At 54.3% G+C, this 25632-nt stretch overlaps 1 protein-coding gene across 1 annotated transcript in view; it reads left to right on the top strand.

Annotated features, from left to right (window-relative positions):
• The first annotated feature begins 1594 nt into the window (after positions 1–1594).
• Positions 1595–25632, top strand: part of ZAN (zonadhesin) — a 35661-nt gene continuing 11623 nt past the window's right edge. The window contains 30 exon segments of the mRNA XM_069571397.1: positions 1595–1643; positions 2963–3019; positions 3351–3497; positions 3673–3944; positions 4109–4196; positions 5226–5378; positions 7254–7418; positions 7692–7783; positions 8314–8392; positions 8483–8629; positions 9169–9440; positions 9744–9864; positions 10701–12365; positions 13098–13282; positions 15637–15778; positions 15937–16053; positions 16532–16656; positions 16811–16956; positions 17746–17889; positions 18247–18354; positions 18458–18627; positions 19665–19867; positions 21133–21274; positions 21549–21796; positions 22019–22199; positions 22445–22556; positions 22913–23007; positions 23305–23481; positions 24975–25183; positions 25448–25592. Of these exon segments, the coding sequence (XP_069427498.1) occupies positions 1595–1643; positions 2963–3019; positions 3351–3497; positions 3673–3944; positions 4109–4196; positions 5226–5378; positions 7254–7418; positions 7692–7783; positions 8314–8392; positions 8483–8629; positions 9169–9440; positions 9744–9864; positions 10701–12365; positions 13098–13282; positions 15637–15778; positions 15937–16053; positions 16532–16656; positions 16811–16956; positions 17746–17889; positions 18247–18354; positions 18458–18627; positions 19665–19867; positions 21133–21274; positions 21549–21796; positions 22019–22199; positions 22445–22556; positions 22913–23007; positions 23305–23481; positions 24975–25183; positions 25448–25592 (5956 nt within the window).

The raw sequence follows: 25632 nt of genomic DNA, 5'->3' as shown, positions 1-25632 counted from the left end.
CTATGAAACAGAAACAGATGAAACAGACTCACATAGAGAACAAATCTGTGTTTGCCAATGGGGAGGAATGGAGTGGGAGTTTGGGGTTAGCAGATACAAGGTATTATCTATAGGATGGATAAACAACAAGATCCTACCATATAGCACAGGGAACTATATTCAATATCTTATGATAAACCATATGGAAAAGATATGAAAACGAATATATGTATAACTGAATCACTTTGCCGTGCAGCCACAAAATATTCCTTCATATAAATAATATTTCTTAATACAGTCCAACCATCCATCTGGCAAACATTTGCGTGCATGCTAAGTCATTTCATTCACATCTGACTCTTCACAACCCTGTGGACTATAGCCTGCCAGGCTCCTCTGTCCATGGGATTCTCCAGGCAAGAATACTGGACTGGGTTGCCACGTCCTCCTCCAGGGGATTTTCCTGATCCGGGGATTGAATCCACATCTCTTGCATTGTTAGGTCTCCTGTACAAGCCCAGCAAACATTTAGGTAACCTTGATTTTTCCTTCCTATTGTAAATGATGCTGCAATTGACATCTTTAAGGCATGTACATCTTTGTGAAAATACACACATATTTCTGCAGGTAAACTCCTAGAAAGGTATATTGGATCCAAGATAAACACATTTGAAAGTTGAATAGTCATTGTCAAATTACCTTCTAAGACGCTTTCGCCAACATAGTCTTAGCGTCAATGTATTTGCGTGTGTCTACCTGTACCATGACCAACACTCAATGCTTCAATCCTTTGAACTGTTGCCAACATGAAAATTGTAGTCTTGATCAACATTTCCCTTATGACGATGGAAGCAGAACCTCTTTTCCAGTGTTTCCTGGCTCCTTGTAGGTCTTCCTGTGTGACTTGTCGTTTTCAATCCTTTGCCAAGAAGCATTTCCAGTCCTCACTACACTCCATCTTTCTGTTGCCTTCGCCCCTGTTGCCAGCTATGTAGAACTTTAGGTTTGAAATGGTTGGAATTCTGCAGACAATGTTCCACTGGATCTCAGAGTCCATGGTTACTATTGAAAATTCTGGTGCCATGCTGATTCCTGATCTTTAGTACGTGACCTGCTTTTTTCTGTCTGAAAGTGTCTGGGAATGTTCTCTTCAGCCCTGACGGTCTGAGATTTCATGAGGCACCTTTCATGGGTCTCTTTGCATTTGTCGGAATGGACCCCTTTTAATCAAGAGACTCATCTGTCAGTTCTGGGGAATCTTCTTCTGTGTTTTTTCTTAAGTAATTTCTTTTCCTTTGTTATTTCCTTTCTGGACTCTCCTGGTTGAACGGCAGTCAGCCTGGACCGAGTCTCTCTCTCGCTTTTCTCCCTCCCTCTCTTCCCCTCTCTCTTCTTCTCACTTTATTTCTCTGGATTTCAGCGTTGAACTCTTCTGTAAGGGTTTAGGTTTCGGTTCTCGTAGTTTTCATTTCCCAGAGCGTTCTTGTCTCCTCCGTGCAGTTTCCATGGCTTCCTCAGGAGGACGCCAAGCGAGGAGGGGCAGGGGGCGATAAGGGGGCCTGGGTTCCTCACTCTGCCTTCCTCCTCTCCCCGAGAGCCGCCTCTGAGGTCCCGCATGGCTCCTCCAGTCTGGACTCTGGTGCTGCTGCTGGGGGCTGCCTGGGGCCAGGGCCACATGCCGGCCCCCACCTGGTAAGCTGGGCTCAGGGGGGCATTGGGGGTGCCTCTGAGGAAGAGAGCAAGGGGCAAAGCTGGAAAGAACAAGCGGGCTGGTAATGAACGGTGTGGCCCCGGGGAGGAAGGAGGGCCCCCCTGATGGGTGTTCGGAGGTTTGGAACAGAAGCGGGTGGGGCCCTGCAGCCCACTGAGCCTGGACCTGGGGGGTGTGAGCCACTGAGCAGAAGCGGGACAGAGGTGAAGTGTGAGGGGACAGGGAGGAGGTGCAGAGCTCGGGAGACAGGTCTGGGGGTGGCGGGGGAGGACAGAGAGGGTGGGTTCTCAGAAAATGAACAAAACCCAGGGCAGAGCCAGTGGACAGAGACACAGCAAGTAGGAAGCAGCAACAGATGAGGGATGGCTTGGTGTCCTGGAGCTTGTTTGAGAGGATATTTTTAACATTGATCGGTTTGGCTGTGCCGGGTCCTAGCTATGGCACTCGGGATTTTCATCGCGTCATGCCGGCTCAGGCACCGTGGCACGTGGGCTTCGTTGTTGCTGTACGCAGGCGTCGTTGCCACACCCAGGCATAGTTGCCCCACAGAGGCATGGTTGCCCCACGGCATGTGGGATCTAGTTCCCCAAGCAGGGATCGAACCCTAGGCCCCTGCATTGGAAGGCAGATTCTTAACCACTAAACCACCAGGGAAGTCCCATGTTTGAAGGGATATGAACAAGGAGGACTTGAACTACTAAAACAGCTGTTCTACGTGGCCCACGCCACCTGGGGAAAGGCCACTGGCTTCTCTGTGGAATCTGTAAGATGTCACTGGTCTGTGTGTTCAGTCAGGGCAGGACCATCCCCACCACCCATCTGGCAACACCAGACCCATATGGTCCCTACTCCGTGGAGAAAACTTGGGCAACAAACAGCACAGGAAAACCTCGACCTGAAAGAAAGAGATGCCTCAGATGTAAACTCTCAGGTGCTGTGTGAGAATTCCCGCACAGAGAAACTGGCTCTTCTTATGTTAGAAAACCACGCATGACACCCGGGGCACAGGGGGTAGAGGGAGCCAGAGGGGACGTGAGGAACTTGGAGGGGAGATGCTTTTTAGGAGACAGATGACAAGGTGAGAAGGCTGTGAGTGACCTTTTTGAAAACACTCAAGTAAGCGTATGTTCCCTGCATACACGCTGATACAATATGGATAAAAAGAAAGGAACAAAGTTCCAGAAAGCTCACAGTCGTGGAGGCTTAGCAGTTCTTGGTAATGACAGAACTACATTTTTCCCCCCCTCTTTCTCTCTCTTTCCAAATCAACACCAAGGAAAGAGAAGCCTCCAGACTGGAAGCCCCTTGCTCGCAGCTCACGGGAGAACTGTGAGTTGAAACCTGGGACTGCTCGGACCTCCTGTCCCTCCCAGGGGCGGCCACCCCAGGTGCCCTCAGCCCTGCGTTGACATGAACATGTAATAAATATGTGAAGGGTGACCCTCAGAGGATGGAGAGTGGAGGGATCCAGGGAGGAGCAGAGAACAAACCTTGCCTGAAAGGCTCATATACAGATGAACAACAGCAAGGGAGGAGGCTGCCTAGACAAGCCTGCCTGCCTGGGACCTCAGTTTGCCACCCCCAACCTAGACATCCTGCCCACCCCTGCACACACCACTGGGGTTGACTCTGCACGCAGGCTCCCCTCTCCTCTCCCCAGCCGTTCTCACCCAGTGTGATTTTGAGGATGACTCCAGACCCCTCTGTGATTGGAGCCAAGTGACTAAAGACGATGGAGACTGGACTCGAGAAAGCAGGCCCTCCTTCGCCAGCGGCACTGCCCCTCCCGGGGGGTACCCCAGTGGAGGTGAGGAGGCTGAAGGTTTAGGGAGGCAGCTGGAAGGTGGACACGGGCAGGTCTGGGTGCAGGGAGCCGGCCGGAAGTAGGTGCTAGGGCTCTGGGAAGGGGCTGGGGGGGCAGCCCTTGGTGGGGGGGGTGGGGGTGGGCAAGGCTTCACCGTTCAGGGCTCTGCCTCCCCCAGAGGGCTACTACCTGCACATGGACTCCAGCGCCTTCCACCCGGGCGGGGTGGCCCGCCTGCAAAGCCCCGCCATATGGGAGCAGGGCCCCCTCTGCGTGCGCTTCGCCTACTACATGTTTGGGCTGTCGTGGGGCGCCCAACTCAAGCTGTGGCTGGCCTCGGGCACCAAGGGCAAGCACCCCAACCTGCTGTGGAAACATGTGAACACGCAAAGCCCCTCCTGGATCCCCACCGCCGTCACGGTGCCTCTGGGGCTCGTCCTGCCCAGCCGGGTGAGGCTGCAGGCAGAGTCTGGGGTCCCCGTGGGAATCTGGGTGTTGGGCAGGGGGTCCAGGAGGGGGGACGGGGGTGGGGGAGCTTCTGAATTCAGGCAGGAAAGAGGGAGCCCAAGGCAAAGAGGCTCATGGGGCGGGTGGCCCCCTCCTCCCTCCCACAGCTGACATTCGAAGGCGTGTGGGGCAGCACGACTTATCTGGACATTGCTCTGGACGCTATCTCCATCCATCGGGGCTCCTGCAATCGAGGTAAGCCCACGCCCCGCTCCTCTCTCTCTTCACCCTTTGTGCAGGTGCCCAGGTGGCAGGACTTGCTCAGGGACCGTGACCCTGGCTTCTCCCAGACTTAGGGCGACTTGCTTCCATCTACCTCCACACCCCACACCTGATTCCTGAAGCTGCCACATCTGAAGACAGGTTCTCCTGAAACACATAACTGGGGCGACACCTGTCCTAAAGTGACCGGCCTTTCTGGTTTGCCTGGGGCTGTGCCTGTGTTAGCACCAAAAGTCCTGCATCCCAGGAAACCCTCAGTCTCTGACAAACATGGGCGTCTGGTCTACCTGGCTGTAATTAATACCCCAGATCCATTCAGAATTGGCTCTCTAAGCTCATGTTTGAGATTCGAGGGGACTAAATTCAAAGGAAAGAATATTCCAGAAGGTGCATGCAAGGAACTAACACTTGCTGAGCACAGACACTGTGTGAGATGCTCCTGCACGTGATGTAACTTACAACAGGCCGGTGCTCTTGCTACCAGCTTATTGATGGGGAAACTGAGGCCTGGACGGCTTAAGTAACCTGTGGCGGGAACACAGCTGCTGGGGAGCGGGACCGAATCTGCCTGGCAAGCCGGCAGTGGTAACATCAGGACCCAGGTTGGGACTCAGGACTCTGACTCCAGACTGAGGCAATCTTTTCTCTCTCTCTCTCTTTTTTTTTTTTTGATTTTTATTTTATATGGGAGTATTGGACTTCCCAGGTGGCACTAGTGGTAAAGAACCTACCTGCCAATGCAGGAGATTCCAGAGATGGAGGTTCGATCCCTGGGTTGGGAAGATCCCCTGGAGGAGGGCATGGCAACCCACTCCAGTGTTCATGCCTGGAGAATCCCATGGACAGAGGAGCCTGGCGGGCTACAGTCCACAGAGTCGCAGAGTCAGACACGACTGAAGGGACTGAGCATGCGCGCACACACATGGGGGTGTAGCTGACTCGTGATGCTGCGTCTGAGGCGTACTTTTCTGAACTGCCTCCTTCCTCCTTTCTTTCCCTCAGTCTGCTTGATGCAGACATGCAACTTTGACACTCTAAAAGATCTCTGCGGCTGGAGCTGGATCTCGACGGCCTCTGGGGCCAAGTGGGTCCAGAAGAAGGGGCCGACGGGGGTGCTGGACGTGGGGCCCGAGGGAGACTTCTCTAGCCCTGGGGGTGAGTAATGGCCACGCTTCTGTCCTCTGACTTTCTGAGCTTCTAGAGATCTCTGCAGGCATTTACAATGCTTGCCTGACCACACTGCAGTAACTCCCTTGGGATGGAGTTACCTCCAACCTCCATCAGCTTAAGTTACAGGGCAGAAAGCAAACTCTAAGTGCCCAGCCAGCTCTCCCCCATTGCCACCCCCAAAGCTCTACCCGGCAGAGCTCCACCCTCTCCTCACCTCTTTTCCCCGTCACCCTTCCTTCTTCATTCATCCAACAAACATTTATTGAGCACCTACGTTGCGCCAGGTACTGTCCCACACCAGAGGGTGGTTGTGGGAGGAGATGGGGGGACAGTTCCTGAAACAATGGAGAAGTAAATTATACAGTTATAAGATGACCAGTGCTGTCAGGGGGGAAAAAATTGAACAAATAAGGGGATTGGGAGCAGGGTAGGCTGGGATATAAGTTTTAAATAGGGTGGTCAGAGGAAGTCTCACAGAGGTCACGTTTGAGCACAAACTTTTAGGAGGTGAGGGAAAGGGGCATGAAATTATTGAGGGAAAGAACATTCTAAGCAAAGGGGCCGGGCTTGCAAAGACCCTGACGGGGCAGTGGATTAGGGGGTGGGTGTTGAAGCACAGCAAGGAGCCACATGCCTGGGATGGAGAAGATGAGCCCAGATGGGTCCTCGGAGGTTCAGACCGCTTGGAGCCTTGAAGGCCATTGTCAGGACTGACTGCGGCCTTCATTCTACACGGATGCGGGAGCCGTTGCAGGACCAGGGGAGTGGCCTGCTCTGACTTACATTTAAAAGGATCACCAGCTTGGTTTTGTACTGGAATCCACTGAAGGGACAGGGCAAGGGCAGAGCCCATTCTTCTCCATCCTTTCCTCTGATCCCCTCGTCTGATCTTTTCTGCTGCCTGAGGTTTGCCTTCTAGAAAGACTTGGAGAAAACCCCACCTCACCTGCATACTAAGACCGTGGAGAGCAGGGCCAGCCCATCTCTACATCTCCCTCAGCATTTAGCACTATACCTTATGCCCAGCAGTTTCAGCAAATGTTATTGGGGGTTCCCTTCGGTGTTTTCTCTCCTCCTTTTTCCATCTTGCTTCCTTATGTTTTCCCATCGTTCTTCCCTTCTTCTTCTCCTGAATCTTCTTCTCCACTTCTCAGACGTCCCAGTATCAACGCTTGTTGCTTTCTTTCACCCCTTTACCCCTTCCCTCCTCCTTCCCTGTTGGCTCCTTTCTTTTCTCAGGCCCGCTTCCTGCCATTCTCTCCATTTCAGCCTTCTTCTCTCCTCTGCAAAGCCCACCTTTCTTGGGGGCTCCCTGGGCCAAGCGTGCTCTGCAGGTAGAAGTCCTTGGGTGTTGTGACACATACCTCCTTAATCCACACCCCTCCGTGGCACCCTCCTCCTGCAGCCCAGCTTCCAGGCTACCTACCAGTTATATCACGGAGCAAGGTCCAGGCTGATTGGCTGCCTGAGCTGGTGGGCTGGTGGGGGTGTGGCTGGGTGAGGACATCCCTGCCAGTCAGCATCATACCCGCACTCTCACCATGCTGTGTGAGTCACTTGTATTCAGTGGCTCAAGACAAGGAAGGGGATGTGACTCTGAGGGGACCTCAAGCATCAGAATCCAAAGGACGAGTCTCTGACTTGCTTCTGACAAGATGCCGCGTTTCCTGCGTCCTCATCTCGACCTGCCAAGCATTTCTGGAAGAATCCAAGGCCTCACCCATTCGTGTGATGGGTGTAGGCTCACCTCGGTGCTGGCTTATCCTTGGCAGCTGTTAAAGCTCCCCAGGGCCAGGCTCCCTGCCCCTGCAGCCCCTAGCCCTGGGTCACTCTCCACTTTACTGATCTTTTCCTCCCCAGATGGCTATTACATGCTCCTGGACCCCAAGAATGCAAAAGCGAGTCAGAAATCTGTCCTCCTGAGCCCCCTGATCCAGTCCTCCGGCTGCCTGAGTCTCTCCTTTCACTACGTCCTCCGTGGCCGGTCTCCTGGCGCAGGCTTCACGGCCTACGCATCTGTCTTGGGTGAGAATGGCAGTGTCACGGGATTCACACTGTCCTGAAGCTCTTTTCCCAGGGTTGGGTTGACGAGGAAATGGGGGGCATCCTCCAGGGTCTGGGGAAATCTGGGATACCGGCAAGATGATTCCGTGGGGTGGAATTTGGCAGTGGGGAAGGCACGGGCTTCTGGAAAAACAGATTTTAAAAAACCAGGAGAGTGAGAGAACAGGATGTGCTGAGAACCTACTCCAGGTATTCCCTCGGCTACTCATCCTTCTTGGGTTCCCTCCATCGTAGGCAGCATCCGGAAACACACCATCTTCTCAGGACAACCTGGACCCAACTGGCAGCCTGTCTCTGTCAATTACACAGGCCAGGGACAGATTCAGGTATAGAGCAGTGAGGGGTCAGGTCTCCTTTCATGGGAGGCTTGCTCAATACTGGATGGATTAGCATGGATTGAGAGTCTGGGCCCTGGAAGCTGGGTGGCTGGGTCCCTGTATAGAGTAAAACCAGATGGAGGGGGCTGAGCTTTTAGGCAGGGCTTCCCTGGAAGCTCAGCTGGTAAAGAATCCGCCTGCCGTGCAGGAGAGCCCAGTACGATTCCTGCGTTGAGAAGATCCCCTGGAGAAGGGATAGGCTACCCACTCCAGTATTCTTGGGCTTCCCTGTTGGTTCAGATAGTAAAGAATCCACCTGCAATGCAGGAGACCTGGGTTCAATCCCTGGGTTGGGAAGATCCCCTGGAGGAGAGCATGGCAACTCACTCTAGTATTCTTGCCTGAGGAATACCTATAGACAGATGAGCCTGGCAAGCTACAGCCTACGGGGTTGCAGAGCTGGACAGGACTGAGCGACTAGGCACACAGAGCGTTTACGCTGTTTTCTCACTCCCGGCCCCTTCTCCCTCTCTCTTCAGTTCACCTTGGTGGGCGTGTTTGCCAAGATCCCAGAGCCAGCAGTGGCTGTGGATGCAATCAGCATTGCTCCCTGTGGGGGTGAGAGGGGCTCGGAGAACAGGGGTAGCGGTTGAGGGGGAACAGAAAGCATGGCGCAGATTTCTCGGACCTCCCATTCTGATCCCCCAGAGAGCTTTCCTCAGTGTGACTTTGAAGACAAGGACCACCCCTTCTGTGACTGGGTCCAGGTGTTACAGGATGGCGGACGCTGGACCCAGGGAAGTGCAAATACGCTCATCCATGGCACAGGTCCCTTCGGAATTTCCCTCAGTGGAGGTGAGGAGATGGAGGCGCCCTCAAGGCAATGAGTTCCTGAATCTGCTCACAGCTAGTGGGCGGCTGGTGTGACTGACACCAGATGTAGGTGGTGAGAATCAACCATGGGGTGTTTACTGGAAAGCGGTCATGGGGCCAGAGCTCTGGAGGCGACGGAGGTAGAATGAGTTGAGGATTATTATGTTCTGGGTTCACTTGAAAACCTCCTAAAAAATCCTGGCATCCCATTTCTCATTGAGCCCAAGGCCTCAAAATCCACTGTTATTTTCGGTCAAGGCATTTACTGATGCAGCCAGTACAGGAATCTGGGCTGCTGGTTTGGTTTTCCCTTTCTTTGTGATCCTGCCTTCTTCCAGTGAGACGTCTACAAACAGCAGGAATCAAAAGAAAACAACAAACAAACAAAAACGCCCGCTGCAACATGGGGAGTGTGGGTGTTTGCGTCTCACCCCTATTTGGAAAGCAAGGTGCTGCTCAGGAAAGCACAGGCCTTGTCTGGTGGCAGCTTCTCACCTTGTTCGTTCCCTTCTTATCCCCAGAAAGTCACTTCGTCTACCTTGAGGCTGACAAGTTCTCCCAGGAAGGCCAGTCTTACAAACTGGTGAGCCGGCCCTTCTGCGCCCCAGGTGCCATCTGTGTGGCATTCTCCTACCACATGGATGGCCGCGGAAAGGGCACGAAGCTCAGGCTTCTGCTGGGGAGCCCTGCGGGCAGCCCCCCAAGTTCTCTCTGGGAACGAGTTGGGTCTCAGGGCCCTGACTGGCTGAACGATTCCATGGCCATCCCTTCGGGACATCAACAACCTATGCAGGTGAGAGACAGGGAGAGTCACCGGATGAGTGTTGCTATGGGGCTGGAGAGGGGGTGAACGGCTGGGGTCCGGGAGCACCCCAGGACTGTGAGGATGGATCTCTGGAGGAAGGGCGGAGCAGAGGGTACTCTATGTTCCCCACCAGGCTCTCCAGCCCCTGGGAAGGCCAGGGCCCACGTTGGGCTGTTGAGGCTAGAATAAGGCGACATCTTGGTGGAAGACAGACCCTCTGCCAGAGAGTTGCCGCCTTGCCAGGCCTTCACTTCTAATTTTCTCTTGCTTTTTTCTGCCTTGGAACTTCAGCTGATGTTTGAGGTCGAGAGGGGCTCCCACGCTGCCTTCGTCGTTGCTTTGGGTTTCATCTTCATCAGTCAGGGGACCTGTCGAGGTAGGACAGGACCCCAGGCCCCGGAAAAGGGGCCACGCTCTGACATGAGCAGCACTCGGGCCTCTCTGCACACGCTGTTCACAGCTTACTGATCAGACACTTATGAATGTGGCCTCTGTCACCCGAACGTTACTGACTGGAGATGTTTCAATATTCACTTACATAACAAATTGCTGGCCACAGGCATTCAGTTCTGCAAACACCAACACTGCCCCCCTCAACCCCCCCACCCCCGCTACCCTTTCAATAATGTGTTAAAATGCAAGTCCTCTTTTGTGTCCTGGTGGCTCAGCTGGTAAAGAATCCTTCTGCAATGCAGGAGACCCAGATTCAATCCCTGAGTCAGGAAGATCCCTTGGAGAAGGGATAGGCTACCCACTGCACTATTCTTGCCTGAAGAATTCCATGGATGGAGGAGCCTTGTGAGCTACAGTCCATGGGGTCGCAAAGAGTCAGACACAACTGAGCGACTAACACTTTTGTGTCCAAGGCCTCACAAAGCTTTGTCTTCTGTGTCCTGCCCACCTGTACCTTCCTGGCCTCATTGGAATGCTTGCTTGAATGAATGTGACTTTGGTGCCATGGATTTCGGTGGTTGGACCCCTTACCTAGTGAGTGGTGAGCCTGAAGGGAAGGCTGACATCCCATTTGTTTTGTTTCCCAAACGCAGCGCAAGAGCAGACATATATTAGGGGCAGTTTTTGTTGAGTGTTGAGTGAGTGGAGATTGGGTTGGGATTAGAAGAGGTGCGACAAAGTTACCCACTCCAATTAGATGGGGGTCAAGATGGGGGTGGTGTGACATTGACTAAACTCCAGGAATTTTTTTCTTTACAGGACCTGCATCTACAGTGCTCCCTCCCAAACCTCTAGGTCTCCCTACTGGCCCTTCTGAAACCCCTGCCCACACAGAAAAACCTGTGACCCCTGAAGAAACATCTACCACCTCCAGTGAAATATCCCCTGTCCCCACAGAAAAACCTGTGGTTCCCGCAGAAAAGCTGACTGTTCCCACAGAAAGACCTACAGTTCCCCCAGAAAAGCCCACCATCCTCCCTGAAGGACCCACCTTCCTTCCTGAAGGGCCCACCATCCCCACAGAAAAGCCCACTGTCCCCACCGAAAAGACCACCATTCCCACTCAAAAGACCACTATCCCCACAGAAAAGCCCACTGTCTCCACCGAAAAGACCACCATTCCCACTAAAAAGACCACTATCCCCACAGAAAAACCCACCATCCTCACTGAAAAACCCACCTTCCTACCTGAATGGCCCCTTTTCCCTAGTGAATGGCCCCCTGTCCCTACAGAAAAACCCATGGTCCCCACAGAAAAGACCACCATTCCCACTGAAAAAACAACCATCCCCACAGAAAAACCCATGGTCCCCACAGAAAAGACCACCATTCCCACGGAAAAAACAACCATCCCCACAGAAAAAGTCACTGTCCCCACAGAAAAGACCACCATTCCCACTAATAAGACCACTATCCCCACAGAAAAACCTACCATCCTCACTGAAGAACCCACCTTCCTACCTGAATGGCCCCTTTTCCCTAGTGAATGGCCCCCTGTCCCTACAGAAAAACCCATGGTCCCCACTGAAAGGACCACCATTCCCACAGAAAAAACAACCATCCCCACAGAAAAATCCACTGTCCCCACTGAAAAGACCACCATTCCCACAGAAAAAACCACTGTCCCCACCAAAAAGTCCACCATTTCCACTGAAAAAACAACCATCTGCATAGAAAAAACCACTGTCCCCGCTGAAAAAACAACTGTCTCCACAGAAAAAACCACCATTCCCACTGAAAAGACCACCATTCCCACAGAAAAATCCACTGTCCCCACTGAAAAAACAACTGTCTCCACAGAAAAAACCACCATTCCCACTGAAAAGACCACCATTCCCACAGAAAAATCCACTGTCCCCACTGAAAAAACAACCATCTCCACAGAAAAAACCACCATTCCCACTGAAAAGACCACCATTCCCACAGAAAAAACCACTGTCCCCACTGAAAAAACAACCATCTCCACAGAAAAAACCACCATTCCCACTGAAAAGACCACCATTCCCACAGAAAAAACCACTGTCCCCACTGAAAAAACAACCATCTCCACAGAAAAAACCACCATTCCCACTGAAAAGACCACCATTCCTACAGAAAAAACCACTGTCCCCACTGAAAAAACAACCGTCTCCACAGAAAAAACCACCATTCCCACTGAAAAGACCACCATTCCCACTGAAAAAACAACCATCTCCACAGAAAAAACCACCATTCCCACTGAAAAGACCACCATTCCCACTGAAAAAACAACGATCTCCACAGAAAAAACCACTGTCCCCACCAAAAAGACCCCCATCCCCACAGAAAAGCCCACTGTCCCCACTGAAAGGCCCACAACTCCCATGACACCCCAGCCCAGCCCAGCTCTTGTACCCACTCAGCTGACAGTCTTCACGATGCCAAGTACCTCCATGACCCCTGTGACCCCGGCCACCACTACAACCCCGAGACCTACTCCCGGTATGTGGTGAAGCCTCGGACAAAGAGCTGGAAGTCAGAGACAGTGGTGAGGAGAGAGGGCTGGGGAAACGCATGCTGTGGAAAAGTGCAGTCTCAGAGGGAAGAGCAGCCAATCGTGGTGACTTTAGAAAGAAAGATGAGGACTGCCTTGAGAAGGATGCTGAGGGCGGGGTGGGGGTGGGTGGGCTGGGGTGGGGGATGCTGGGGGGGGGGGGGTTGTTGGGAACCAATCCCTGGACTTACTAGTGCTTCTTTTACTGAGGTATGATTCACTGCCGTCAAAGTTCATCCTTTAAGGTGTATGACTTGGTGGTTTTAGTGTGTTCATAAAATTGTGCGACCACCCTCCCTTTTCCGTTTCAGGACATTTTGCATCACCTTGAAAAGAAAGCCCATATCCATCAGTAGGCGTTCCCTGTCCCCCAACCCCTCAGCCCCTGACCACCACAAACCTGCTTTCTGTCTCTATGGATTTGCCTGTTCTGGACAATTCATACACTGGCGATCATGTCATAGGTGGTCTTTTGTGACTGGCTTCTTTTTCTCAGCATGTGTTGTTGTCAGGATTGTGGTTTATCCAGGTTGTGGTTTGTGTCAGGACTTCCTTCCTTTGAATGGCTGAGTAACATGGGCCTACTTCCTTGAGAAGAATGGTGGCCAGGTGGGGGGTTGCCGGGTAGAGGGGAGACCGGAGAAAAGCTGGAGGTTTAATGGAGGCTGGTTTCCCCTCAGCCATGTGCCCCCCGAATGCCCACTATGAACGCTGTGCCTGCCCAGCGTCCTGCCAGAGCCCCAAGCCCGCCTGTGGTCTCCTTTGCAAGCCTGGCTGTGTCTGCAATTCAGGCTTTCTGTTCCACGACTCCCGCTGCATCAATGCCTCTTCCTGCGATTGCTTCTACAATGAAAATTACTACAAGGTGAGACCTGAGGCTGTCCAGTTCCCCAGAGGGGGACTGTGACCCGAACCCCTGGGGTCTGGTGCCACCTGCTCCTCAGGTGGCATAAATTTGGACCCACCGGACATTCTCAAGGGGTCAGCTCTTAGGCAGTGATGACCTGGTGCTGGGGTCTTTCATTCATAGTTCCCCAGCCAGGGGTTGAACCCTCAACCCTTGCAGTGAAGGCGCAGAGGCTTAACCACTGGACTGCCAGGGAGGTCTCGCAGCGTGTGGTTTTTGGTGGTCACTCTGTTCACACAATAAATATTTGTTAAGCAGTCACTTTGGCCCAGCCTGACTCTAGGCTGTGAGGAAGATCCTGCCGTCCTGAGGCACTGTCCTCTGTGCTCCTGGAAGCTTTGAAATTTTTGTATTTCTCCATCCTGTACAGGCAGCCATGATGCACTAGACCCTAGACCAGCCAGGCATTGCAGGGCCCTTATCTCCATCCTGAGGAAAGTCAGGGGTCCCTGTGTATACAGAGAGCCCCAGACACTGAGTACATTCAGGCATTTTCAGGGCAGAATGAAGCATTCCAGAACCTTCTTCCAAAGGAACTTGCAGGGAATTCCCTGGTTGTCTAGTGGTTAGAACTCAGCACTTTCACTGACAGGGCCCTGGGTTCAATCCCTCAGTGGGGAACTAAGATCTCAAAAGCTGAGAGATGAAGCCAAAACAAAACAAACAAACAAGGAATTTGCAGATTCTGATAGGATCTGTCAAAGGAGAGGTGATACTAGTCTTGTCTCTCCTTATTGATTGCCCCCGGGTGCCCCCAGAGTTTCTGGAGGCCCCCGGCCAGTGCTGTCCAGAAGGGACAGATTCAAGCCTCATATGGCACTTACGTGTCATGATAGCCACCTTAAGAAAAAGTATGGGACTTCCCTCACGATCCAGTGGTTAAGACCTCACCTTCCAATGCAGGAGGATGCGGTTCAATCCCTGGTCAGGAAGCTAAGATCCCACAAGCCTTGGGGCCGAAAAAAACCCAAAGCAAAACATAAAAAAGGAATATTGTAACAAATTCAGTAAAGACTTTAAAAATGGTCCACATCAAAAAAAATCTTGAAAAAAAACAAAGGTACAAGGAAACAGGTTACATTAACTCCAATCATCTACCTATTTCAAAAGGTAATTAATAGTTATTAATGAGATTGTTTATGACTTTTTTTTTTCCCAATGAAGTCTTCAAAATCCAATGTATATTTCACACTTAGAGCCATGTCAGTCTGCACCAGCTACATTTGAAGAGCTCAGTGGACAGACGTGGGCTGCTGGCCATTATATTAAACCGAGCCGCTGAGAGTCAGGCTGATCTGAGTTGTAGCCTGGCTCCGGCACTTGCTTGCTGAGTGACCCTGGGCAAGGTTCTCTCTTGATCTCTTCAAATCTGTTTCCATATCTATAAAACGTGCACAATAAGATTTTTTATCTCGTATGGTTGCTGTGAAGATGAAATTAGGTCCCAACACAGACCAGTTTCTTAAATGTTAATTATTATTGTTAGCAATTTATGATAAATATAGTCAACCTATTAAATAAAAGTGCAGTCAACTATTCATTGTTGAATAGTACATCTTCTCAGCTCTGGTGTTCTTCCCATGGAGCATCAGAGTTCCTGCTTGTCTTCTTGAGGGTGACTTCCTCCTCCAGCCCTCTTAACCTGTCTCCCAGGTGTCCCTGGTCAGTGTTGGGATTAGCTTCAGCAGTAGCTGGGATAGAACCATCTGCTGATGTCAGAACCATCAGCGCCAGGCGTCTCTTCCCTCTGCCCTGGGAAACACATATGGATTTATGTTCACTTATAAATTCAATAAACGTAGTTGGGTACCTTCAACCCTCTTGGCATTGGGGTCACCATGAATAGCACAGGTTCACATTCTGGGGGAGAAGGAAGTATACATTAAATGAGAACTCTTTGCCAGGCACTGTGGTATGTGTTGGGGCTGAGATAGCGAGTAAAGAAAGACACAGTCCCTTGTAGGGGAGCTTATCAAATAATCACAAAAATTAATATAAAAGTGTGGTTGTGTTAAGTCTTGGGAAGGAGAAGTGCCCACAGCTAGTCGGGGTGGTCTGGAAGGTCTTCCTGAGAAAATAGCAACCCTTGCGCTGAACTCTGCTGGTTGTATGGGAATGGTTTAGATGGGGGGAAGGGAGACAGGCTCCAACACAGCATGTGCAAAGGGCCTGGGGCGAGCAGGAATCTCTGCTAGGCAATGGGGAGAGGAGTCTGAACAAGGTGAGGTCTGCAGGAGGAGGGGATGAGACCATGGGATGAAACAGTCTTCCCAGGACTGGTACCCTTGTGACCCCAGCCCCCTTGCTCTCAGACAGGGACAGAGTGGTTCAGCCCCAACTGCACAGAACGTTGCCGCTGCCAGCCCGGCAGTCAGATAGAGTGCCAGCCCTACAAGTGTGGGACACACACAGTGTGCCAACTGAAGCATGGCCAGTACAGATGCCACCCCTATGGTGAGACCCCTCAGGCTCTTCCCGCCTGTCCCCATGGGTGTGACACCGGGGTCCCCATCCCTTCCTTGGCCAGGGGAGCTGGGACCACCAGGTGGGTGAGGCACCTGGCACCTGGCCTGGTAACCCAGCTTCACACGTCCCCCGTGTCCCCTCGGCAGGCACTGCCACCTGCTTCGTCTATGGAGACCCTCATTACTCCACCTTCGACGGGAGGTACTTTAACTTCAGGGGCAAGTGCACCTACCTCCTGGCCCAACCCTGTGGCAACTCGACAGGTAGGACCCTGGAGCTGCCTCCCTTCCCTGTCCCCACGGCCTGGCCCTGGAGTCTGAGGTTGGGAGAGCTGGGCCTGGGAGCGCATGGGTCGGTGGGGAAGGGCCAGAGCTGATGATGGGGCAAGATGGGAGAGGACCGACTGTAGAGCGAGGGATGACACGTCCATCTGCAAAGCAGGACTTTCTCAGGACCAGACCGTGGGGAGAAGGCAGGTTAAGACTCCTCTCGGCATCAGTTGCTTCTGGCCTGCTTAGCCTCAGGGCGTGCCTGGCAGCGGCTGGGGTGGGGACGGCTTCTCGGGCACACAGTCCCAAGCTGTTCTGGACGATGCCCCACTCCCACTGGGGTCCTGCCTCCCCTCTGGCTTTATCCCCACAGGGTCGGGTGGGGTTGCCCCCCTCTGTGGGCGCTCAGAAATATTTCTGGAATGAGTGAGCCCCCTGACGTTCTCCCCTGACCCCTACTCTCCCGGCCTAGAGCCGTTCTTCAGGGTGACGGTGAAGAATGAGGAGCGAGGACTGGAGGGCGTGTCCTGCCTGAGCAAGGTCTCTGTGACTCTGTCGGAGACCACCATCACCCTGCTCAAGGGCAGACACACACTGGTAAGGCCTCATCCGCCCAGCTCCCCCAGAGCATTCCATGTGGAGCGGAAGAGGTCACGAGCACGGCGTGGGGTTGTGGGAGTCAGCTGGGGGCTCCTCCTTGATCCCAGGATCTGTCTCTCCTCTCCTCCCTTGGCCCTCCCCCACCTTCCAGGTTGGGGGTCAGCGAGTCACCCTCCCGGCCATACCTTCTGGAGGCGTCTTCTTGACTCCAAGCGGGCGGTTTGTGCAGCTGCAGACAGCGTTCGGTCTGCGGGTGAGATGGGATGGTGACCAGCAGCTATATGTGCGTGTGCCCAGGTGAGGGGGCGACCCAGCGAGGCGGCTGCCACTCCTCCCACTCTGCCCCTCCCTCCCTCTCAGGGACTCTCCCATCCCCCTTCCCCTGCCATCCTGGGCGCTCATTCTCAGTCATGGGTAGGAAACACCTAGCTCCACCAGCAGGCCTCCCTTTGGTTGCGGAGGGGGAGGAAATGCTTTCAGGGCCGTGGGATAATAGCAGGATATATACACAAGGCTTCTGGAATGTTCTAGAAGGAGTTGCTAATGAGCCGTGGGAGCCTTCAAAACAGTGGTCTCTTGACTGCAGTCTTCACGGATGAGTAGATCCCCAGGTGGCCAAACAAGGGAAAGAAAGACTTGACAGAAATACTGGAGGCTTCCCTGGTGGTCCAGCTGTTAAGACTTTGTGCTTCCAATGCATGGGGCACAGGTTCGATCCCTGGTTGGGGGACTAAGATCCTGTATGCTGCACGGTACAGGCAAAAAATTAAAAGAAAAATTTTTAAGTAAAAAAAGAAATAGTAAACAGTAATTCCAAGGGGAAAAGTGGAATGTCTTAGGGCCAGCAAGAAGTTTGCCATGACTGGAAGATGGGGTGTGAGCAGAAGAATGGGAGGACTGGAGACGTGAAGATAGCTTACGGGCGAGAGCTGGAGGTCGTGGTGCACCTGGTGCCTGGTGTGGAGCCCTGGTTCCCTGTCTGCACCTCTTGGTCCACAGCCCACCTCTGCCCATGGCCTCCCGCGACCCCTGCCCCTCTGTGGTCCCTCAGATGATGGAGACCCTTACTCTCCACGAACCCTGCAGCACCTACTCCAGCAAACTCTGCGGTTTCTGTGGCAACTATGACGGCGACAGTAGCAACGACAACAAGAAGCCGGATGGCAAACCAGCACGAGATGAGAAGGAGCTGGGTAACAGCTGGCAGACCTCGGAGGATGAGGACCAGGCGTGAGGACCTCCCTGCCCCCAAGTCCGCCCTCCTGCTCCTTTGCCCCTTCGAGGAACCAAGAACCCTGGCCGGCATCACTCCTGGTCTGCGCTCTCTGTATGCCCCCAAGTCTGGCTTTCTCCTGGATCTGGTTCCCTACTAAATTCACTGCCACCACGCTTACCCCACCCTCCCCACCTGTGGAGCCCAGGCGATTCTGAGCAGCCCCGCCTCCTGCTGGCGGGCCCCGTTTTCCCACCTCTTGGCGTTCAGATGTTGTCCACTAGGGGGCGTCGAGAGCGGGGAGACTGCCCGGGCCCGGAGGGGATGGAGGCGAGCCTCGGTCCTTAGGGCTTGTGGGGGTGAGTCTCTTCCAGGTGCCAGGAGAACCAGGCATCTCTCCCATCTTGCGATACTGACTTGAAGAACACAATGTCGAGGCCGGAGTACTGCGGACGGCTCGTGGTCGCTTACGGAGCCTTTCAGTACGTAGTGGGGAGGAACAGGAGGGCCCGTACCCGGGCCCATCAAAATGGGAGGAACGAGGTTCTGTCCTCTCATCCCTTCTGACCTGGCGTCTCTCCCTAGGGCCTGCCTGCCTCACCTCAGGGTCTCCTCCTTCTTCGACAACTGCCTGCTTGACATGTGCAACTTCCAGGGGCTGCAGCAGGTACTGTGTACCCACATGTCAGCCTTGACTGAGACCTGCCAGGAAGCCGGATACGCAGTGAAGCCCTGGAGGGGACCCCAGTTCTGCCGTGAGTCGTGCGAAGATGCCAGGCCCCTTTCTTCACACTCACACGTCAGAGGGCTGGTGGCTTCTGAGGATGGTGGCACAGGCCGGGAGGTGTGGGGGCGGCACCTGGTGGAACCCCTTCATCCCTACACAAGGACCAGGAAATCCGCAGAGTCGGAAACCTCCCCTGAGAAAATCACACGGTCACCTGCACACTCAGGAAGGCTTCCTGGGGTTTCCTCCCAGCTGTGGATTTTCCAGGCAGTATTTTCACTCTAGGGCTGCCCTGGTGGCTCAGACGGTAAAGAGTCTGCCTGCAGTGCAGGAGACCCCGATTTGATCCCTGGGTCTGGAAGATCCCCTGGAGAAGGGAATGGCAACCCACTCCAGTATTCTTGCCTGGAGATTCCCATGGACGGATGAGCCTCGTGGGCTACAGTCCATGGGGTCACAAAGAGTCAAACACGACTTAACAACTCAACAACAACAGCATTTCCACCCTGGGTTCAGCTTGGTTTTGTTACATCTGATCTGGGCCCTGAGTACACGCTGATCTTTTTTATTTCTGTTAAAGTCTTAATTAAAGTTCTTTGGGAAAAGATTTGTTAAAGAGAAAAAGAAAGCCTTCCCAAGACCTGAGGGTATGGATGTGAGAGCAATGCACACACGTGTGAATGCACACCAGGTGGAGCAATATACACGTAAAATGCAGACTGCTGGGTGGGAGGGCGCCCCACAGCTCCCAGTCCTGGCCCAGCTCTCTGGGGGGCCTGCTCGAGCGCCTCGCTGGGGCCACATGGGTTCTGACTGGCTCCCCTGGGGCAGAGCTCCTGAGGCTCCTGGTGGGTCTGCCCCCGTGGTTCTGCCTCTTGGCACCTCCCTGCAGGGCCCCCTCCAGGCCCAGGGCGTGGAGGCTGAGTTCCTTGGTGGTTTCTCCCAGTTCCTCTCTTCTGGAGATCGGGCTGAAGCCTCTGGCCATGGGCCTTCCGAGCTCCAGGCTGGAAACTACCTCTTTCCTCTTCTCCCGACCCTGCCTCACCTGTGCCCCCCCTCCACCAGCGCTGGCCTGCCCACCCAACAGCAGATACACCCTGTGTGCCAAGCTGTGCCCTGACACCTGCCATTCCACGTTCTCGGGCATGGCCTGCCAGAACCGCTGCGTGGAGGGCTGTGAGTGCAACCCGGGCTTCATCCTCAGCGGGCTCCAGTGTGTCCCCCAGTCCGAGTGTGGCTGCCTCGACCCCACAGCCGGCTACTTCAAGGTGAGCCGCCGGGGCTGGGCCGCTCTCAGTGCTGCAGCCAGAAGGCACTGGTGCGGGTTCTGAAGTCTCTGACCAGCTCGTGGGCAGGAGACTGGGGGTGGGGGGACGGGTAGGAGGAGGGCTTAGGTCTAATTCCCCTTTTTCCTTCTTCAATTCCAGTACTTTTCACCAGAGTCAGCCCAGGCCCCAGCAAAACCTGGGACCTCCGGTTCTCTCCCTTCCTGTCTCCCCTGCCGGTCACTTCCCTGAGTCACTTCTCTTGTTTCTCATCCCCTGAAGGCTCAGGCATGTCTGCATCTCACCCGCATTCTCTCGCCTATGGAGGGTCCATTTCTCAGTTGCTACCTGGACCCCATCCGAACCATCTTCTCAGAGGCACTGCTTGGAGCTAGCCCTGATCTGTGAAACTTCTCTCTTCCTTCTTTCCAAGGCCTGAGGATGAGGTCCGTCCAAGCCTCCACCACCTGATGTCCATGGGGCTCTCCCCTACTCAGAGCTGCGTTCCAGGCTGGCCCCCAGAACACTCCTTATCCACCTTTTACTCTTTCAATTTCACCTTCTTTGCAGCCCCTTTCCCCCTGCTTGGCCTCCCAGGCACCACCTGAGTTAGCCACCTTCTCCTCCTTTGAGGTCCTGTTGAAATGCTGCCTCCTCCTTGAAGCACCCTGAGAAGCACCCCTAAACTCTTGCAGCAAGTGCCAATGGCAGGAAACACCCTGGGTGCCCTGATAGTCACCTCTGGGTACATAACGGGCTGGGGCACGGGACCTGTTTGTTTACGTGTTGACCGTCCCCTCTGGACTGTGAGTTCCGTTAGGGCAGGGGCATCGTCCATCTGGTTCATTACTGAATTCCTGACGCCTGGCACGAGGCGGATGATAACTACCTGTTGAAACAGTGGACAGACAAATAATGGAGTGACTGAATGAGCAAATGGAGCTGAGCCTGGAGCTTTGGGATGACACGAACGCCTTCCCAAGGAGCAGGCAGTGATCTGAACAGCAGCGCTAAGATGACTTTCTATTTTAAGAAGCGTGTGTTTGTCTATTCATGGTGGCATACTGACTCTAGTCGTGGTGCCCATACTCCAGTGTGTGCAGACTTTGTAGCTGCTACACGCAGGCTTAGCTGCTTTGCCGCATGTGGGATCTCTGTTCCCCAAACTGGGATCGAACCTGCATCTCTATCCTGCATTGCAAGGCAGATTCTTAACCACTTGACCATCAAGGAAGTCCCGACCAGGGGACGACTTCTTTTCCTTCCAGGTAGGGGAGCGGTGGTTCAAGCCAGGCTGCAGACAGCTCTGCATCTGTGAGGGCACTAACAGAACTCGCTGTGTGCCATGGCAGTGCCAGGCCCAGGAGCTGTGCGGTCAGCAGGATGGCACCTATGGCTGCCACCCTCAAGGTGAGCCTGGGGGCTGCCCAAATGACCTTGAGCGGAGGCGTGGTCCTGTCCTAAAGCAGAGAGCTGGGGTATAACCAGGGGCTGGGAGGTGATTGCCCGGAGTCAAAACAACATCTTTAAGAACCCAGACAGTGAGGCTGGAGCAGTCCCTGACCTTGACCTCTCCATGCCTCACGGACCATCCCGATGAGCTGTGGGTACCATCACTACGTGGACTCGCCAGGATGGCAGATCAAGGTGAGTGCATCCCTGAACGCCGTCTCCTGGTGCCCAGGGTCGGCCACCTGCACTGTCTGGGGGGACCCCCACTACCTGACATTCGATGGAGCCCTGCACCACTTCATGGGCACCTGCACCTACATCCTGACCCGGCCTTGCTCGTTGAAGTCCCTGGAGAACTACTTCTTTGTGAGCGCCACCAATGAGTTCCGCGGCGGAAACTTGGAGGCCTCCTACGTCAAAGCCGTCCAGGTGCAGGCCTTCGGCATCAGAGTCTGGATGCTCAAAGGCCGCAAGGTCATGGTGCGTGCCTGCGCCTGCCTCCCTGGCCCCACCCCCAGCCCACGCGGCATCTCTTTTCCCTTCCCTCTTGCCTGCAATTACACCTGTCCTGCAGATACCGAAACCCCAGTTTCTGAGACATACCCGCCATCCCCCCCCACCCCCCGCCTGCTCCCTGGTCTCTGCCCCATTGTTATCCTGTCCCCGGAGCCTTTCCCTACCTCGTCCTCCCTACCTCTGTAGCTGGACGGTCGCCAGGTGGCTCTGCCCCTGTGGTTTGCGCACGGCCGGATGACCGTGAGGTCCAGTGGCTCCTTTATCCTCCTCTACACGGACTTCGGGCTTCAAGTTCGCTACGATGGGTACCACCTGGTGGAAGTGACCGCTCCTTCCTCCTATGCCGGCCGACTCTGTGGGATGTGTGGTGAGTTCCCTGGGCACGTGTAGGCGAAGCGGGGCCCACAGGCAACCTGAGCCTCTCAGGGATCTTGCTCATCCACACGTGAACAGGTGCTTGGTGATCTGTTACTCGGTTGAGGGCGTCGTGTGTGAGGGTAGGCGTGAAGGGAAGCCAAAGATGAAGGAAGAGAAAAGCCTTCTCTTGGAGAGAGGGTGGCTTCTTGGTCTTGGGACCGAGCCTGCGGCCTCTCTGACTGCTCGGTCCCCCAGGGAACTACAACAACAACAGCCTGGACGACAATCTGCAGCCTGATAAAAGACCTGCTGTCAACTCCGTGCGCCTGGGGGCCTCCTGGAAACTAAATGAGTTATCTGAATCTGGGTGAGCCGGGAATGGGGAGAGCGGGGAGCTGGACCGGGGCGGGGAGCTGCCTGCTTGGCAGGCAGCCTGGCGGTGTCCCCATTCTCTCCTGGAGTTGATGGAAGGTTGTTCCAACCTCCCACACCCCTGCCTGCTGATTTCTCCCGGGCTTCTTGACCTGTCTCCGGGGAAGTCCACCCTGAGATCTAACCTTTCTCCTTCCTGCTGCATCTGCTGACCTTACTACTCAAGGCCCTCACTCTGTTCTCCTCTCCCACCCTGGTTCCCCTCCCCGCTTCCCTCTCCATGTCTGCTTTGGCTTTTGGGAAGTGTCCTCTGATCCTAAATTCCTGTCCCTTCCCCTCCCCCTCTGTTAGCTGCTTTGCTGCAGATGCCAGGCCCCCCAGGTGCCTGGAAAAGAATGCAACTGACCCCTGGAGTAAGAACTGTGATATCTTGGTGAATCCCCAGGGTAAGCCACACAGGGGCCCCTGTTTGCTCCCCACTACCCCCAGGACAGGGGACAGAGGAGGGGGGCTGATCACTGAGGAAGGGAGGTGAGACAGGAAATAGAGACAGCGGAGTGGATGCGGAGGCAGTGGTCCCCTGGGGGCGCTGATGGATCTGTGGGGGTTTTTTGCATCTCAGGCAGTAGGTTCTTAATAATCATGGGTTTGGATGGAAGTGGATGGAGACTTTGCCCCAGAGCAGCCTCATGGCTCCGCTTCCTCCCGAGGCTCACTCTCGCCTACCTCGTTTCGTCCACCAGGACCCTTCTCCAGGTGCCACAAGGTGGTGGCCCCGCAGGCCAGCTTCACCAGCTGCGTATACGGCCAGTGTGGGACCAAGGGCGACGCGTTCACGCTGTGCCGCTCCCTGCAGGCCTACGCGGCCCTGTGCGCCCGTGCCGGCCAGGTCCTCACCTGGCGGAACAGCACCTTCTGCCGTGAGTGGCCTAGCGGAGTCCCCTGAGCCCCGCCCTCTCTCCCTCTCCCTCAGTTCTGCTCTTCCGCTCTCCCCTTCGCAGCCGGCCCCCAGCCCCCATGTGGGATGCCCTCTGTGCCCCCTCTCCAGTCTCTTGGAGCCCAGCCCCCATCTTCCCCTCAACTCCCTCGGCTGGGAGCCCCCGTCTGACTGTCACCTCACCAATGGCACTAGTGGTAAAGAACCTGCCTGTCAATGCAGGAGGCGTAAGAGATGCAGGTCGGGACCTAAGAGACCTGGGTCAGAAGACCCCCTGGAGAAGGCATGGCCACCCACCCCAGTATTCTTGCCTGGAGAATTCCCACGGACAGAGCAGCCTGTCAGGCTACAGTCCATAGTGTCACAAAGAGTCAGACCTGAAGTGACTTACCAGCACCAAAAAGTTCTGACCTCATTTGTCTACTGTCTCCTTCCCATCTTCCCCAGGTCACCCGTGTGATGACCTTTCTTCCTCTTTCCCAGGAACTCTTTTTTTTTTAATTGTAGTAAAATATACAGAACACACAAATTACCACTGTAACAAATTTTTAAGTGTCCAGCTCAGCAACATTAAGTGCATTCACCTTGTCATGCAACCATTATCACCATTGTTTCCAGAACTTTTTCTTCTTCCCAAACTGAAACTGTCCCCGTTAAACACAAGTCCCCATCCCTCTCCCCCCAGCCCCTGGCAAGCACCATCTACTCTCTATCTCTATGCATTCGAGGACTCTAGAGACCTCATCTAAGTGAAATCACACAGTATTCATCTTTTTGTGACTAGCTTATCTTAGTATAATGTCCCCAAGTTTCACCCACATTGCAGCAGGCTCCAGAATTTCCTTCTTTGTAAGGCTGAATCATATTCCATTGTAGGGATGGACCCCTTTTTATTAATCCATTCATCTGACACTTCCAGGAGCACTCTTTAAAAATGTTTTTGTCCTGTGTCGTTTGTAGGATCTTAGTTCCCCCACCAGGGGTTGAACCTGTGCCCTCAGCAGTGAAAGCGAGGAGTCTTAACCACTGAACCGCCAGGGAATTCTTTCTTAGGAATTCTTTTTTTTAATCCATTAAAAAAATTTTTTAATTAATTTATTTAATTTGGCTGTGCTGGGTCTTCGTGGTGGCGCAGGTTCTTCTCTAGTTTCGGGGCTCGGGCTTCTCCTTGTGGTGGCTTCTCTCATTGCAAAGCACGGGCTCTAGGGCACGTGGGCTTCAGTAGTTGCGGTGGGTGGGTTCAGTAGTTGCGGCTCCCAGGCTCTGGAGCGCAGGCTCAGTAGTTGTGGCTCACCAGCTTAATTGCTCCGCGGCACGTGGAGTCTTCCTGGATCAGGGATCGAACCCGTGTCTCCTGCATGGGCAGGCAGATTCTTAGCCACTGGACCACCAGGGAAGCCCTTAGGAGCTCTTCAGGCCCCAAGGTCAAGAGAGCTGGAAATGACTCTTCCTTCCTACACGCTAATCTCTTCTTAGCTCTGAAGTGTCCGTCAGGCAGCAGATACAGCCCCTGCGCCAACCCCTGCCCGGCCACCTGTCTCAGCCTGAGCACCCCATCGTACTGCCCGTCTTCGCTCCCCTGTGCCGAGGGGTGCGAGTGTCAGAGAGGCCACATCCTGAGTGGGACCACCTGTGTGCCCCTCAGCGAGTGTGGCTGCACCAGCCCTGGGGGCGCCTACCACTCGGTGAGAAGCCAGACTGCAAGGGGGCCTCCATGAGTTGGGGGCCAGAGGGCTCAGAGCCTGCAAAGAGGTGTCGGGGAGGGGCAGTGCTGGGGGCTGAGAAGCAAAATTCAGAAGCCTGGAGCTTGAGAAAGGCTGGTGATGGAGGCGGGAGGCTGAACAACGCCGACCTCTTGGGGGCCCCAGGGTGCAGTGGTGCAGGGGAGGCCTCCGTCCCTCTCCAGCTTCCAAGTTTCTATCGGCTCCGCTGATGTCCGCGCCCCACAGGTTGGGGAGAGATGGTACACGGACAAGACGTGTTCCCGGCTCTGCACCTGCTCCATCCACAACAATGTCTCCTGCTTCCAAACCGCCTGCAAGCCTGGCCAGATGTGCTGGCCCCGCGATGGGCTGATGCGGTGCCGGGGGGCAGGTAGGAGGCCCACCAAGCATGGAGGAGGACCTTCAGCCAC

This window comes from Ovis canadensis, chromosome 24 (assembly GCF_042477335.2).
Source record: "Ovis canadensis isolate MfBH-ARS-UI-01 breed Bighorn chromosome 24, ARS-UI_OviCan_v2, whole genome shotgun sequence".
NCBI classification, from domain to species: Eukaryota; Metazoa; Chordata; class Mammalia; order Artiodactyla; family Bovidae; genus Ovis; species Ovis canadensis.
The sequence above is the reverse complement of the archived record's forward strand: the minus strand, read 5'-3'. Positions and strand labels throughout refer to the sequence as shown.